The 15178-nt window shown below is 42.8% G+C and overlaps 1 protein-coding gene across 1 annotated transcript; it reads right to left on the bottom strand.

Annotated features, from left to right (window-relative positions):
- Positions 1 to 875: 875 nt before the first annotated feature.
- On the bottom strand, positions 876 to 13637 carry LOC109894929 (cholesterol 25-hydroxylase-like protein). Its single transcript, XM_031829778.1, has 2 exons — positions 13071 to 13637; positions 876 to 4114 (listed from the first exon to the last, which is right to left on the bottom strand). The coding sequence occupies exons 1-2, from the start codon at positions 13532 to 13534 to the stop codon at positions 3655 to 3657; spliced, it is 924 nt and encodes a 307-aa protein (XP_031685638.1). The 5' UTR covers positions 13535 to 13637; the 3' UTR covers positions 876 to 3654.
- Between the last annotated feature and the right edge of the window lie 1541 nt (positions 13638 to 15178).

The following is a 15178-nucleotide window of genomic DNA, read 5'->3' as shown; positions in this document are numbered from 1 at the left end:
CAGTTCTCGACTACAAGAGCAGTTTCTACAACAACAGCAGTTTTCGAGTCCATTTGCTCATATTTCATGCCTCTAACATGCAGTAATGATAAAAGGTGGTGTAATTGCCTACAGTTCTCTTGACATTTTGTTTGAATTATTTTGATAGGCTCATGTACAGTGAAACCCACACTATATATTTTGCACCGGACCGTAGCGCCTTACTTTCACACCTGAAAATAATCAGAGGGAAAAAAACGCTCTTACGAAGCTCTAAGAAACGTATGGTTATCAGAACGATATGCGCTAGCTGGGCTATTAGTGACAGTAGAACAAATAGCCTGACTATAAGAGTAGAGTAATTATAACAAGCTATTAACAGTCTATTACAAACATGCCAATTTAGCCAAAGGACCACCATTGTCTCTCTACATCTATGCTTATCACATATTGAGATCTCTGCCATACCTAAGTCCCATATGAATCAACACATAAGCACCTGGAATTTACAAAACAAACACTTTATAAAATGTATTTCCAATCAAAAACTGTTTTTCCTAAACCTAACCGTTACTCTAACCTTCACTCCTAAACTGAACCTTAACCTAACCCCTAAGCTTAAAGGGATACTTTGCAATTTTGGCAATGAAGCCCTTTATCTACTTCCCCAGAGTCAGATGAACTCATGGATACCAATTGTTATGTCCACACGCACACACGTGGTGTAGGCAGAAATCCATTGATGGCAGGGCCATCAAAAATTTAGATGGGTGTCACATCCTGACCATAGAAAACCTGTATTTTCTATGGTAGAGTAGGTCAGGGCGTGACTAGGTTTTTTTTGTTCTAGTTTATATTTTCTATGTGGGGTTCTAGGTTTGATTTTCTATGTTGGTGATTTGTATGATTCCCAATTAGAGGCAGCTGGTTATCATTGTCTCTAATTGGGGATCATACTTAAGCAGCATTTTTCCACCTGTGGGTTCTGGGATAGTGTTTATGTATAGTGTGTTTGAACACTACGTAGTCACGGGTCTTTGTAAGTTTTGTTATTTTGTTTTCAGTTTCACTTATTCATTAAAAGATGTGGAACTATACTCACGCTGTGCCTTGGTCCGACCATCATAATTATAACGATCGTGACAATGGGACTACATTTAGGCACTCAAATCATTAAATTATCATTAAAGCATAGCCTACCTTATACCCTACTGTAATCAATCGCACACAACAAACCATTTAACATGTGATTTTGCATTAAATTGACCAATTCGTTTTGTAGGCCTACGTAAATGCATGACTCTTGCATTTAACATGCGACTCACATAGACCTACACATAATAAACCAGAGGCCTAAAGCTTAATTAATAGACTATGAGATTAGAACATAATGCCCAGATATAACTGTAATAATCACAATAGGCAGCCATAGCCAATATAGACAAGAACAGTGGTCACCAACCTTTTCTTAGCCTAGATCACTTTGAGTAAAAATACAAGCCTAGTGCAATTCTCTGCTGGGTGCAGGAGATCAAGTGTTCCTACAATGTGTGATATCAATGAAATGGTTCAATAGCCTATAGGGCCTAACTATAGTGCATGGGTGGAGAAGCACAGAGCTAAGTTCGATTTCCAATTAAACTACATTCCTAAAAATGTTAGGCCGTTGACTGGAAATAAGTATTGTTTCATTAATTTGCCTAATTTAATATATAATAAGAGAAGTCCAATTAGAGTCCTGTATATTTCAAAACTGGAGTCTCAAGCTAGGCTATATGATGACACTGGTAATAGGTCCGTTTTTGTAGCCTACAACTTGCGAAGCGCATCAGAGCATAAGTTGAAATAACTTTATTTTACTGGACTGATGGTCATGTCTCAGCAGAGGGAGGTAGAGAATGCGAGTCGAAGTAGAGAAGCGTGTTTCATGATTTCTAAAAGTATCAGTGTTGTGGTGCTGATCATTGTCTCTGAATGTATTGAAACTGTCTTTAAGGCCCTTGATTAGATCAATGCAATCAGTGACTGATATAGAGAGGGATTGGAGGCCCTTCATGGCAAAATCACTGATATCAAATAACTGCGCCAACATCCTCTTTTATACAAGGTCTCTTGAACAAGATTAACAGTGAGCTTTGTTTGGCTAACTAGCTAGCTAACGCTGAGTACCCTACACAGTATAGCCTAGCCTACACAGTGGTAAGCTACTGTTTCCTGCACATGGTATCAGTGTGAAGTGACACGTGCCAGAACCCGTCCATTATTTTGAAGTTGATAAGCTGTAAATAATCAAGCATAATTTGAATTAATGAATGGAATTGATTTTATGTACAGCACTAGATTTTTTGTGGTGTCCTGAAAGGCATCTTCCAAATAAAATGCATTATTCTTATTGTCTCTGAAGCCTGTGATAGAAAAATTACTTGTTTACCTGATTTGTTTGATATTAATAGTTAGATATTAATACTTAACAAATAGGATATATCTGTCCTGTTAGTGTCTGTGTTTTTATGGTCTCCACTCTAGTTCCCTGTAGCTAATCTGGGCGTATGGTCACCAGAGATGGCTTGAGTTGACAAATGAGTTAAAGACTGCATTTGCATAGAAAATATGTGGTTGGTGTAACCAGGAGGAGTTTAGAACAATTCCTCATTGTCTCTAAATCATCCTTGCATCTGGGAAACTAAGCCAGGGAGGGGTGAAGACATCACCCACGTGCAGATAACAATAGAATGAACCCAGAGTGACTTATTTCCACGACAAGCCTCTGATTCTGTCTCTGATTCTGTAGGATGCAAATTAGAATCCAGCAACAGAAAGTTGTTTGAGATTTTTGTTTTAAGCCTATCCCAAACCTTAACCACTCAGAGTTAATGCCTAACCTTAAGATTTCGGCATTAATGCATAAACTTAACCTTAAACACTTTAAAATTTGCAACAACTTCAAAAAGTTTTGTTTGAGAAACATGGACGAATGTCTAATTCTGACGTGAGACTGTGAGAGCTAGTTGAGGCTTCACTGTGTGGCTGTTTTACCAAGTTGTATCCAGGCTGTATCACAACTGGCCGGTATTGGGAGTCCCATAGGGAGGCACACGATTGGCCCAGCGTCGTCTGGGTTTGGCCGTCATTGTAAATAAGAATTTGTTAACAGGCTTGCCTACTTAAATGAATGTTACATTTAAAAATAAAAATAAATCGAAGTGCCATAGAGGAAAAAGCAAGCACAGATTGGTTCAAGCCAAAGCCGACATGTAAAGAATATTAAATAATGCATCTGTGATTTGTATTTATTGCAACTTTCTGAAGTTGCAATGACATGGGAATGCCTGTGTCTACCACTTTGTGCAGCCAGTATATATATATTTTTACATTTAAACTTTAACTGGGAAAGTCAGTTAACATTGCAGAAACAGTCATTTCTAAAGGCCTTCCAGTAAACTTTCCAAATGAAATGTTAACTGCAAAGTAGGCTTACCTGGTAGAATGAATTGTATCAAATCGGCTGGTATTTTGATTAGCAAACTCTGCTATTGCACATGCAGTACAGAAACACTGCCAGCCAAAAAACAGTCTCTTGATGTGCTCAATTGAAATTAAAAGGGGAACTAAAACCTGCAAAATATAAAGTTGTATTTTCTTCCTCACACCTCAAAAGTGGTCTCCTGATGTGATTTAAGCTTTGTTGTACGCGCACATACAAACACAGTCAGACCCCAGGCTTTTCCTCCTCCTCCTCCTTCTCATTGTCCTCCCTCCATGTTTCCTCCCAGCCTCCTCCCTTACCCTCAGGTAGGTCCCACAAAGCCAGTCCCAGTGCCTGAAGTAGGGGGCGTAGTTCCCCCTGTAGATGTGGTGGTGTGCCTGGTGGAAGGGGGCCCCTCCGAAGCAGGGCAGCAGTCTATGGAGGGCCCAGGGCAGGTCATAACCACAGTGGTCCTCTATGGCCAGCCAAGTGTTGAGCAGGTGGAACAGGGCCTCGCTCAAAGGGTGGCAGCCCACCACCCAGGCACTGGTCAGGGCCAGCACCTGCAGGGAGAGGAGCTCAGCCGGGCTGGCATCCTGGGCAGTCAGGGCAAAGGTAATCCGGTTCTGGTGGTGAGCCTGGTGGACCATCCGATACAGCCAAGGAACCCTGGGGACCATACAGACAGAACTTTGATGTGTATGCACTGTATTGTGTTGGTCTATAACTTTGTTGTCTGGGTTACAACTAAATGATCAAAAACATAGGTGTGTGGTGAATTAAGAGGAGTAGCCTAGTGATTGAACCAGTGACACCTCAAATCAAATCACATTTTATTGGACACATACACATGGTTAGCCGATGTTATTGCCAGAGTAGCGAAACACTTGTGAAATGCTCTGGTGATTGAACCAGTGACCCCTGCAGTTACAGGGCGAGCACATTCTTGGCAGATGCCATGATATGCTTACATACAGGAAGGCCCTGAGAAGCAGTGACGTGCAGTCAGGGTAGGCAGTGCTTAACCTGTGATAATCTAAGAAAAAAAGCTACTATGAAAAGCCAAATAAAAAACAATTATATAAATTATTTTTTGTTATCTAATGTTTTTTCTCAATAATTCTAGTTGTTTTTATGCTCATCTCAAGAGTTGCTAAAACTGCATCAAAACCTCAGGAAAGGAGCCAGGGTATTCATGCCTTCCTTCCTGACTCCAGTCACTGTTCAAATCACATTTTATTTGTCACATGCACCGAATACAACAGGTGTAGTAGACCTTAAAGTGAAATGCTTACTTACAAGCCCTTAACCAACAAAGCTTTAAGAAGTTAAGACAAAAAAAGATCAATAGAAAATAAAGGTAACAAATAATTAAAGAGCAGCAGTAAAATAACAGTAGCGAGGCCATATACAGGGTGTATATGTACATGTAGGTAGAGTTAGTGACTATGCATAGATTATAAACAGAGTACCAGCAGTGTAAGAGGGGTCTGGGTAGCTCTTTGATTAGCTGTTCAGGAGTCTTATGGCTTGGGGGTAGAAGCTGTTAAGAAGCCTCTTGGACCTAAACTTGGCGCTCCGGTTCCACGCGGTAACAGAGAACAGTCTATGACTAGGGTGGCTGGAGTCTTTGACAATGATTAGGACCTTGATCTGACACTGGTATTTTATTTTATTTATTTTACTAGGCAAGTCAGTTAAGAACAAATTCTTATTTTCAATGACGGCATAGGAACAGTTCAGGGGAATGACAGATTCGTACCTTGTCAGCTCGGGGGTTTGAACTTGCAACCTTCCGGTTACTAGTCCAACGCTCTAACCACTAGGCTACCCTGCCGCCCCGTATAGAGGTCCTGGATGGCAGGAAGCTTGGCCCCAGTGATGTACTGGGCCGTATGCACTACCCTCTAGTGCCTTGCGGTCGGAGGCCGAGCAGTTGCCATACCAGGCAGTGATGCAACCAGTCAAGATGCTCTTGATGGTGCAGCTGTAGAACCTTTTGAGGATCTGAGGACCCATGCCACATCTTTTCAGTCTCCTGGGGGGGAATAGGCTTTGTCGTGCAGTCTTCATGACTGTCTTAGTGTGTTAGGACCATGATAGTTTGTTGGCGATGTGGACACCAAGGAACTTGAAGCTCTCAACCTGCTCCACTACAGCCCTATCGATGAGAATGGGGGCGTACTCGGTCCTCCCTTTCCTGTAGTTCAAAATCATCTCCTTTGTTTTGATCACGTTGAGGGAGAGGTTGTTGTCCTGACACCACATGGCCAGGTCTCTGACCTCCTCCCTATAGGCTGTCTCATCGTTGTCGGTGATCAGGCCTACCACTGTTGTGTCATCGGCAAACTTGATGATGGTGTTGGAGTCGTGCCTGGTCATGCAGTCATGAGTGAGGGAGTACAGGAGGGAACTGAGCATGCACCCCTGAGGGGCTCCCGTGTTGAGGATCAGCGTTGTTGTTTTTGTCGCACTGTTTTGCTTTATCTTGGCCAGGTCGCAGTTGTAAATGAGAACTTGTTCTCAACTGACCTACCTGGTTAAATAAAGGTTAAATAAAAAATGTAATAAAAATAAAAACACCTGGGGCGGTCCATCAGGAAGCCCGGGATCCAGTTGCAGAGGGAGGTGTTTAGTCCCAGGGTCCTTAGCTTAGTGATGAGCTTTGAGGGCACTATGGTGTTGAACACTGAGCTGTAGTCAATGAATAACATTCTCACAAAGAGATTGCATCATCTGTGGATCTGTTTGGGCGGTATTGAAATTGGAATGGGTCTAGGGTTTCTGGGACAATGGTATTGAAGTGAACCATGACCAGCCTTTCAAAGCACTTCATGGCTACGAGTCGGTAGTCATTTAGGCAGGTTACCTTAATGTTTTTGGGCACAGGAACTATGGTGTTCTGCTTGAAACATGTTGGTATTACAGACGCAGTTGAAAATGTCAGTGAAGCCACTTAACAGTTGGTCAGTGCATGCTTGGAGTACACGCCCTGGTAATCCGTCTGGCCCTGCGGCCTTGTGAATGTTCACCTGTTTAAATGTCTTACACACATCGGCTACGGAGAGCGTGATCACACAGTCGTCCGGAATAGCTGGTGCTCTCATGCACGTTTCAGTGTTACTTGCCTTGAAGCAAGCATAGAAGTAATTTAGCTTGTGTGGTTGGTTTGTGTCACTGGGCAGCAGGCGGCTGTGCTTCCCTTTGTAGTCTAAGAGTTTGCAAGCCCTGCCACATCCGACGAGCGTCAGAGCCGGTGTAGTAAGGTTCAATCTTAGTCCTGTATTGATGCTTTGCCTGTTTGATGGTTCGTCGGAGGGTATAGCGGGATTTCTTATACGCTTCAGGGTTAGAGTCCTGCTCCTAGAAAGCGGCATCTCTACCCTTTAGCTCAGTACGGATATTGCCTGTAATCCATTGCTTCTGGTTGTGCTATGTACGTATGGTCACTGTGGGGACGACTTCATCAATGCACTTATTGATGAAGCCAGTGACTGATGTGGTATATTCCTCAATGGCATCGGAGGAATCCCGGAACATATTCCAGTCTGTGCTAGCAAAACAGCTCTGTAGCTTAGCATCTGCTTCATCTGACGAGTCACTGTTGCTTCCTGATTTAGTATTTGCTTGTAAGCAGGAATCTGGAGGATAGAATTATAGTCAGATTTGCCAAATGTTGGGTGACGGAGAGTTTTGTACGCATCTCTGTGTGTGGAGTACATGTGGTCTAGAGTCTTTTTCCCTCTGGTTGCACATTTAACATGCTGGTAGAGATTAGGTAGAATGTATTTGAGTTTCCTTGCATTAAAGTCCCCGGCTACTAGGAGCACGAAAAACGAAAAACTAATGTCCCGTTGATAAGATATACGTGCTCGTAGTTCGTCTATTTTATTATCGATTGATTGTACGTTGGCTAATAGGACTGATGGTAAAGGTAGATTACCCTCTCGGCGATGGATCCTTACAAGGCACTCGGACAGTCGTCCACGATATCTCCGTCTTTTCCTCCTGCGAATGACGGGGATGAGGGCCCTGTTGGGCGTCCGAAGTAAATCCTCCCCGTCCGACTCGCTGAGGAAGAATTCCTCCAGTACGGGGTGAGTAATCGCTGCCCTGATATCAAGAAGCTCTTTTCGGTCATAAGACATGGTGGCAGAAACATTATGTTCAAAATATGTTACAAATAATGCAAAAAAACATACACAATAGCACAATTGGCTACGAGATCGTAAAACGGCAGCCATCTCCTTTAGCAACATTATTATTTCCATGGGAAGGACAGGGTACGCAAAATAATCACTGCTTTGCCTAGCTTCATTTGTTGCATTGAGACTATTTCATATGTTGTGCATGCGTATTGCCTAAACATTTGTGGGTAAGCTCTGCACATTTGGGCGTGTCTACATAATTGTATATAAGACAGCCGATCAGAGATCAGAGGAATGTTTTACAACACTTTGGACAAAAGCCAGGTTTGATAATTTTGTTATCCTTGGCCGTACAACGCTGTCACTGAGAGGTTCACCCTAAAAGACAGATGAATAGACTTCATTTACAGGGAAAGATCAGCCAAAACATATTTTCCTTGCAATTTGTGGGATAGGCTACTGTTGAATGAAAATACATGTAGAGTATGTAACTGAAGCATTTTATTTATCTAGCTAGAATTTCATTTGAGACACTGACATTTTGAACTGCATTTTCAATCATTTTTATTGTTAATATGGACATTTTGTTAGAACATTTATTATACAGTACCAGTCAAAAGTTTGGACACACCTACTCATTCAAGTGTTTATTTTTACTATTTTTTACATTGTATAATAACAGTGAAGACATCAAACTATGACATAATTATGTTGGAAGTTGGTCTTTTACCAAATAGGGCTATCTTCTGAACCCCTCCCCTACCTTGTCACAACACAAGTGATTGGCTCAAATGCATTAAGAAGAAAAGTAATTCCACAAATTAACTTAACAAGGCACACCTGTTAATTGAAATGCATTCCAGATGACTACTTCATGAAGCTGGTTGAGAGAATGCCAAGATTGTGCAAAGCTGTCATCCAGGCAAAGGTTGGCTACTTTGAAGAATCTCAAATATAAAATATATTTTGATTTGTTTAACACTTTTTTGGTTACTACATGATTCTATATGTGTTATTTCATAGTTTTGATGTCTTCACTATTATTCTACAATATAGAAAATAAAAAATAAATAAAAACACTTGAAGGAGTAGGTGTGTCCAAACTTTTGACTGGTGCTGTATATGTGTGTAATAATATTTAACGTAATAATATTATTGTGTGTGTGTGTGCACGCGCACGCGACAGGCAACCGCAGGGTGCATGTGACACGTCTAGTGCAGTAGTGCCTAGGTAGAGTTTAGTGGCATGCCCGCTTACCACGTTTGCATACTCTCGCTTACAGCTCGCTGTTGGGGATTGCGCAACCTCAGCGGCACTTTAAATAACTTCCTTTGCACAGGTATCAACTTCTGACCTTGGTGAAGCCATCAACCAGAAACCGGACTAGAGTCTGGGGCATTGGGGTGTCTGGTGATGGGGGCAGGAGTGAATGCACCGGGAGCCCTTAATCATACCCCTGCACGCCAGCGGCACAGGGCTACTATGGTCGCCAGCAGCTGGCACTTGAGTGGAATCTGCTCACATCAGACTACTGTGTGACTGATTAGCCCTATTAAGGAGCCACACGGCTCACCCCAGCTGGGGAGATGCTTAGAAAAGGTAGCCTAAAAATTGCCCACTCACGCCATCCTGGATAGACTACCGCACCTATCGGGAGTTCCACTCACGCCATCCTGGATAGACTACCGCACCTATCAGGAGTTCCACTCACGCCATCCTGGATAGACTACCGCACCTATCGGGAGTTCCACTCACGCCATCCTGGATAGGCTACTGCACCTATCGGGAGTTCCACTCAGTGGTCGAAAAATGCAAAAGAAAATAATTCCCCTGAGACTGGCGACATGGAACATCAGAACTCTTTTGGACACTGACGATAATAGCGATAGACCCCATCGGAGAACAGCTTTGATTGCTGCAGAACTAAGGCGCTACAACATTGACATTGCTGCCCTGAGTGAGACCAGGTTCCTGGATGAAGGTTCCCTGAAAGAGGGAGAAGGTTAAACCTTCTTCTGGAAAGGTTACCCTCCGGGTGGACAACATCAGCACGGTGTGGGACTGGCAAATGAGAACAGCCTTCTACCCAGCCTCACCGAAACATCTGTCGGCATAAGTGAAAGACACGTCTCTCCGTATCCTCCCAGCCAAGATGCGTTATGCTTACTCTTCTCAGTGGATACGCACCAACGCTACCATCTGAAAATGAGAGAAAGGACTGCTTCTACCAGTCACTAGATGAGGCAATTCACAGCATCCCCATGAATGACAAGATCTTTCTGCTGGGTGGCCTCAACGCAAGGGTGGGACAGAACAACAAAATATGGAGTACTGGGTAGGCATGGTGTTGGCCAGGTCAATGAGAACGGCATGGGACTGCTAACTCTATGTGTCGCGCATGATCGAATTGTCACTAACACCTTGTTCCAGCAGAAGAACAAATATCCAACATCATGGATGCACCCACACTCCAAACACTGGCACCTGATTGACTACGTCACAGTGAGACATTCTGATACTAATGACATCCTGCTGACACGTGCCATGAGAGGTGCAGAATTCTGGACAAATCACCGTATGATACTGGATAATCACCAGGTGAAAATAGGCCTCTCTCCCCCCCAACACCTGCAGAAGTCCAGTAAGAGGCATCTGCACTGTATCTGGCTTGAGAAAGCTGCAGTAAGGGACGAGTTTCCGTCGCTCTCTCGCTGAAAGGCTGAGGGAGACTGAGCCTCTTCTGAGTGCAGAGGACCCCATGGAACAGAAGTGGACATCTATTAGCTCAGTGCTCTCAGGCAGTGGCTCACTCCATTGGCTACAGAGGTAGGAAACATCATGACTGGTTCGATGAGAACTCTGTCCAGTAAGGGTCCAGTAAGGCTGTGATGGTGTCAATATGCACAAAGCACACAGGGCTACTCTCAACAGCACCACATCTGCTACCCTTCGCAAGCAATGGCATGCATAGAGTAAGGAAGTGCAAACTGACCATTTTGAAGCACTACTCAATCAGCATCCTCCTACAGACCACTCCATCCTGGAAGAACTGCCTGTTCATCCACCCATTCAACCATTTGCTAACCTTCCAAGAGGTGTTATCAGCTATCTGTTCTCTCAAGAACAATACTCCTGGCGCTGACAGCATCCCGGCAGAGCTACTTAAGGGAGGTTATTTCTGCACCAGAACGCTCCACCAGTACATCACTAAAGGTTTGGGACCGGGAGATCGTCCCTCAACAGTGGCGGGATGCAAACATTGTCATGATCAATAAGAACAAGGGCGACAAGTCCATCTGCACAACAGCCGGGAGATATCCCTTTTGGCTGTTGCCAGCAAGGTCCTGGCCAAGGTGATGCAACACAGAGGCTGCTGCCAGAGTCACAATGCGGCTTCAGAAAGAACAGGAGTATGGTCGACATGACATTCACGGCAAGGCAACCCCAGGAGAAGTTCAACTTTTTTGGAACAAGCTGTCGTACACGTCAATCCAGAGCATCCCAAACATGATCAATGGGTTACATTTCTGGTGAGTATGCAGGCCATGGAAGACCTGGGATATTTTCAGCTTCCAGGAATTGTGTACAGATCCTTGCGACATGGGATGTGCATTATCATGCTGAAACAGGAGGTGATTTCCGCAGATGAATGGGCCTCAGGATTGCATTTAAATTGCCATTGATAAAATGCTATTGTGTTCTTTGTCCGTAGTTTATGCCTGCCCATACCATAACCCCACCATGGGTCACTCTGTTCACAACGTTGACCTCAGCAAACCGCTCGCCCACACGACATCATACACACGGTCTGCCATCTGCCTGGTACTGTTGAAACCCGGATTCATCCATGAAGAGCACACTTCTCCAGCGTGCCAGAGGCCATCGAAGGTGAGCATTTGCCCATTGAAGACGGTTACGACGCTGAACTGCAGTCAGGTAAAGACACTGATGAGGACAACGAGCAAGCAGATGAGTTTCCCTGAGTCGGTTTCTGACAGTTTGTGCAGAAATTCTTCGGTTGTACAAACCCACAGTTTCACCAGCTGTCCGGGTCGCTTGTCTCAGACGATCCCGCAGGTGAAAATGCCAGATGTGGAGGTCCTGGGCTGGCTTTGGTGGACATTCCTGCAGTCAGCATGCCAATTGCACGCTCCCTCAAAACTAGAAACATCTGTGGCATTGTGTTGTGTGACAAAACTGCACATTTTAGAGTGGCCTTTTATTGTCCCCAGCACAAGGTCCACCTGTGTAATAATCATGCTGTTTAATCAGCTTCTTGATATGTTAGGTGGTTGGAATATCCCCAGCACAAGGTCCACCTGTGTAATAATAATGCTGTTTAATCAGCTTCTTGATATGTCAGGTGGTTGGAATATCTTGGCAATGGAGAAATGCTCACTAACAAGGATGTAAACAAATTTGTGAACAACATGAGAGAAATAAGCTGTGTGTGTATGGAACATTCCTAGGATATTTTATTTCAGCTCAAGAAACATGGGACCTACACTTTACCTGTTGCATTTATATTATTGTTTAGTATATTTGGATGAAATGTGTACATATGTTGGTATTTTACTGCCACCTATTGGTTGTAACTGTGGATGCTACATTGATCTAGAGAATCTAACAGTAACGGTGTCATACAGAGAAATGGTTCCAATAATTTTTCCCATTGGGGATTTTTTTGAAACAACAACCTTATTTAGAGCCAAAAATAAATTGTAAGGGCTGTGTTTCGTGTAGGCTTACCCTGGTGTGACGTTTTGTTAACCATGTAAATCTCTCAGACAAGATTACTTTTATTTTTGTCTTTATTTACGCTCAGATTTGAAAATGCTAATTAACACCAATGTAGATATCATGCAAAACTACAAATCCCTGCAAGCTCCTGCACGTCATCTAGATGACACCTTTGCTAACGTGTATTGTGTCAATTTAAAACTTTCACAAGACAGTTCACAGCATTGTCTATTTAAAGAAATGAAGCCAATTTATTAATTACTACATGTAGCTAACATTAGATAGTTAATCCAGAGATTCTTACCTTTTATTCGATTCAGTAGTCTCATCATGGCATTTGTGGTTCATTATGATAGCCACATTTGCCGCTAATTTGAATTTCATTTTTGGGGGGGTAAATACAGGCATTATATATTGATAAGTCACCATGTCCTAGAGATACTTACAGTTATACAAAACGTCGCGCCTGGGTAAAACCTACACCAAACACAGACCTTATTTTAAGTGTTTCTAAATTCTCATATGGGAAAAATCTATAGTGGTAACACGACTGGAACCATTTCCCTGTATGACTACTAGGTTTTGGAGGTTTTATGACTCATACTGTCGTACTCTATGGCTGAGCTGAGTTGAGCAGTGTCATTTTGTCAGATGATATGAAATATGTCGCCATATTATGCACAACCTGAAGTGAATCACTACACATCAAAGTGTCTCATAAAAACAAAAAGCTTACCGATGCATGGAATAATGCCATATGAAGAACAGCGCATCGAATAGAAGTAGGCATGCGATAACCTCCGCTATGAACACTCTCCAGGATGGCGCGAGTTCTGGGAATATTGGATTCCGAACGCTTTGGTAAAGCGCGCTGGCCGGGAGAATAGTTGTCAGGTATTTGATAAAAATCCTCCAAAAGCAGTCAACCCATCGCTGCAAACACAACCCCAACGGTTCGGCGTTCCTAGAGATCCTGTAGAAATGTATCCGTGGCCAGAAACATCCCAGCGCTTCAAACACTAGAAAAGGTGAGCAGAGGAGAATGTGGATGAAGAACGCAAAGCACGCGGGCAGATAAGGTGACGTGAGGAACTCCCGTCGCGCTCGCAGATCATCCCACAGCGCCTGGAGCAGTAATCTATCTCCATTTGGGTCCCCATGTTGATCAAAAGTACAATTCATGTCAGCCATAGGCTTCATATTTAATCAAATCAAATTTTCAACGGGAAGTGTTCTCAGCATCTAACCAAGTGTTGGCTATTTGAAATATCGGCAGTCCTCTCCAGCAATTTCAATCCAACTGAAAGTAGGCTCTGAATTTAGTTATACAAATACTTATTTTCTCCTCCTTCATGGTTGGGAACACACCCACTGTGCACAGACATCAATTCAACTGTTGGTTCAACGTAATTTCATTGAAATCACGTGGAACAACCTTGATTAAACCAGTGTGTGCCTAGTGGGCAGGCTTGTCTGTTATTTGGTGTGGGAGGGTAGTTGATTCATAGCAGCAGTTAAATCTATGAGACAGTCAATCAGACTGTTTCCCATAACCAAACCTCTTGCATGGGGTCTTTCTATGGTCAGAGACAGATTCAGAAATCATAGGCATGGGGCTTTGTTTTTTTATAGCCCCCCCCCCCCCCCCCCCCCCCCACCCCTCTTCCCTGTACACTATCATTTTCTGTAATCAAATCCTTGCACCAAGATGCAATACGATGCTTGGTACATTTACTGTTGAAGAAGAAAAAAAAACTTTATATTAAAGCCATAATGTTTGCCATGAGGCATAGGCTACAGTTGAGCAGAGGCAATTTCAGGATTTCCACACATAGATTTAAAAAAATACCACACCAATGATCGAAATGAGTGGCTACTCTGACTGACAACGTGATATCAATCTGATCTTGAATTCGAACAAACAATAGCCCAGGCCAATGAACACAGATTGTACAGTATTAGGAGGATTTGTTTGGACACACCTACTCATTCAAGGGTTTTTCTTTACTTTTAGTATTTTCTAGATTGTAGAATAATAGTGAAGAAAACAAAACCATGCAATAACAATTATGGAATCATGTAGTAAAAGTGTTAAACAAATCAAAATATATTTTATGTTTGAGATTCTTCAAAGTAGCCACCCATTGCCTGGAGGACAGCGTTGCACACGCTTGGCAATCTCTCAACCAGCTTCATGAGGTAGTCACCTGGAATTTCAATGGCATTTCTGGCATTTTAATTAACAGGTGTGCCTTGTTAAAAGTTCATTTGTGGAATATCTTTCCTTCTTAATGCGTTTCAGACAAACAGTTATGTTGTGACAAGGTAGTTGTGGTATACAGAATATAGTCCTATTTGGTAAAAGACCAAGTCCATATTATGGCAAGAACAGCTCAAATAAGTAAAGAGAAACGACAGTCCATCATTACTTTAAGACATGAAGGTCAGTCAATCTGGAAAATGTAAAGAACTTAGAAAGTTTCTTAGGAGGCCATTCCTTCTCTTGCTCGAACAAAATACACATTTTCTAGCTTTGACAAATCTGATGTATTAGTTAAACAAATCAGTTGCACAGTTATGACTAAGTAGGCTATGTATCAAATCCAGAAAAAAACGTTGCCACGAATCTGTTACAAGCAGACATGTACACAAAAGGTAAGAATATTTTTTTGGGGTGAAATAGGGGTAGTCTAGACTAGTCTGTTCCCAATGTGTTTCATTCAAACCAATGCTACTTCTTCACTTGGAAATTATTTTGTTCTGTCAGTCCTCTCTAAACTAAAATGAAACTATGAACTGTCTCATGCTTGAAATCCCCTCTACAAGACTATCTGATGCAGGAAT

This window comes from Oncorhynchus kisutch, linkage group LG8 (genome assembly GCF_002021735.2).
Source record: "Oncorhynchus kisutch isolate 150728-3 linkage group LG8, Okis_V2, whole genome shotgun sequence".
Lineage (NCBI taxonomy): Eukaryota > Metazoa > Chordata > Actinopteri > Salmoniformes > Salmonidae > Oncorhynchus > Oncorhynchus kisutch.
Note: the sequence above shows the minus strand (reverse complement) of the source record. Positions and strands in the feature narration are given on the sequence as shown.

Bases quoted from the DNA above. Each gene is read 5' to 3' on its own strand.
- LOC109894929 (XM_031829778.1), bottom strand. From the start codon at position 13,534: ATGAAGCCTATGGCTGACATGAATTGTACTTTTGATCAACATGGGGAC. The intron at 4,115-13,070 runs GTAAGCTTTTTG...TATGGTCCCCAG, and splicing joins TGGCATTATTCCATGCATCG to GGTTCCTTGGCTGTATCGGA.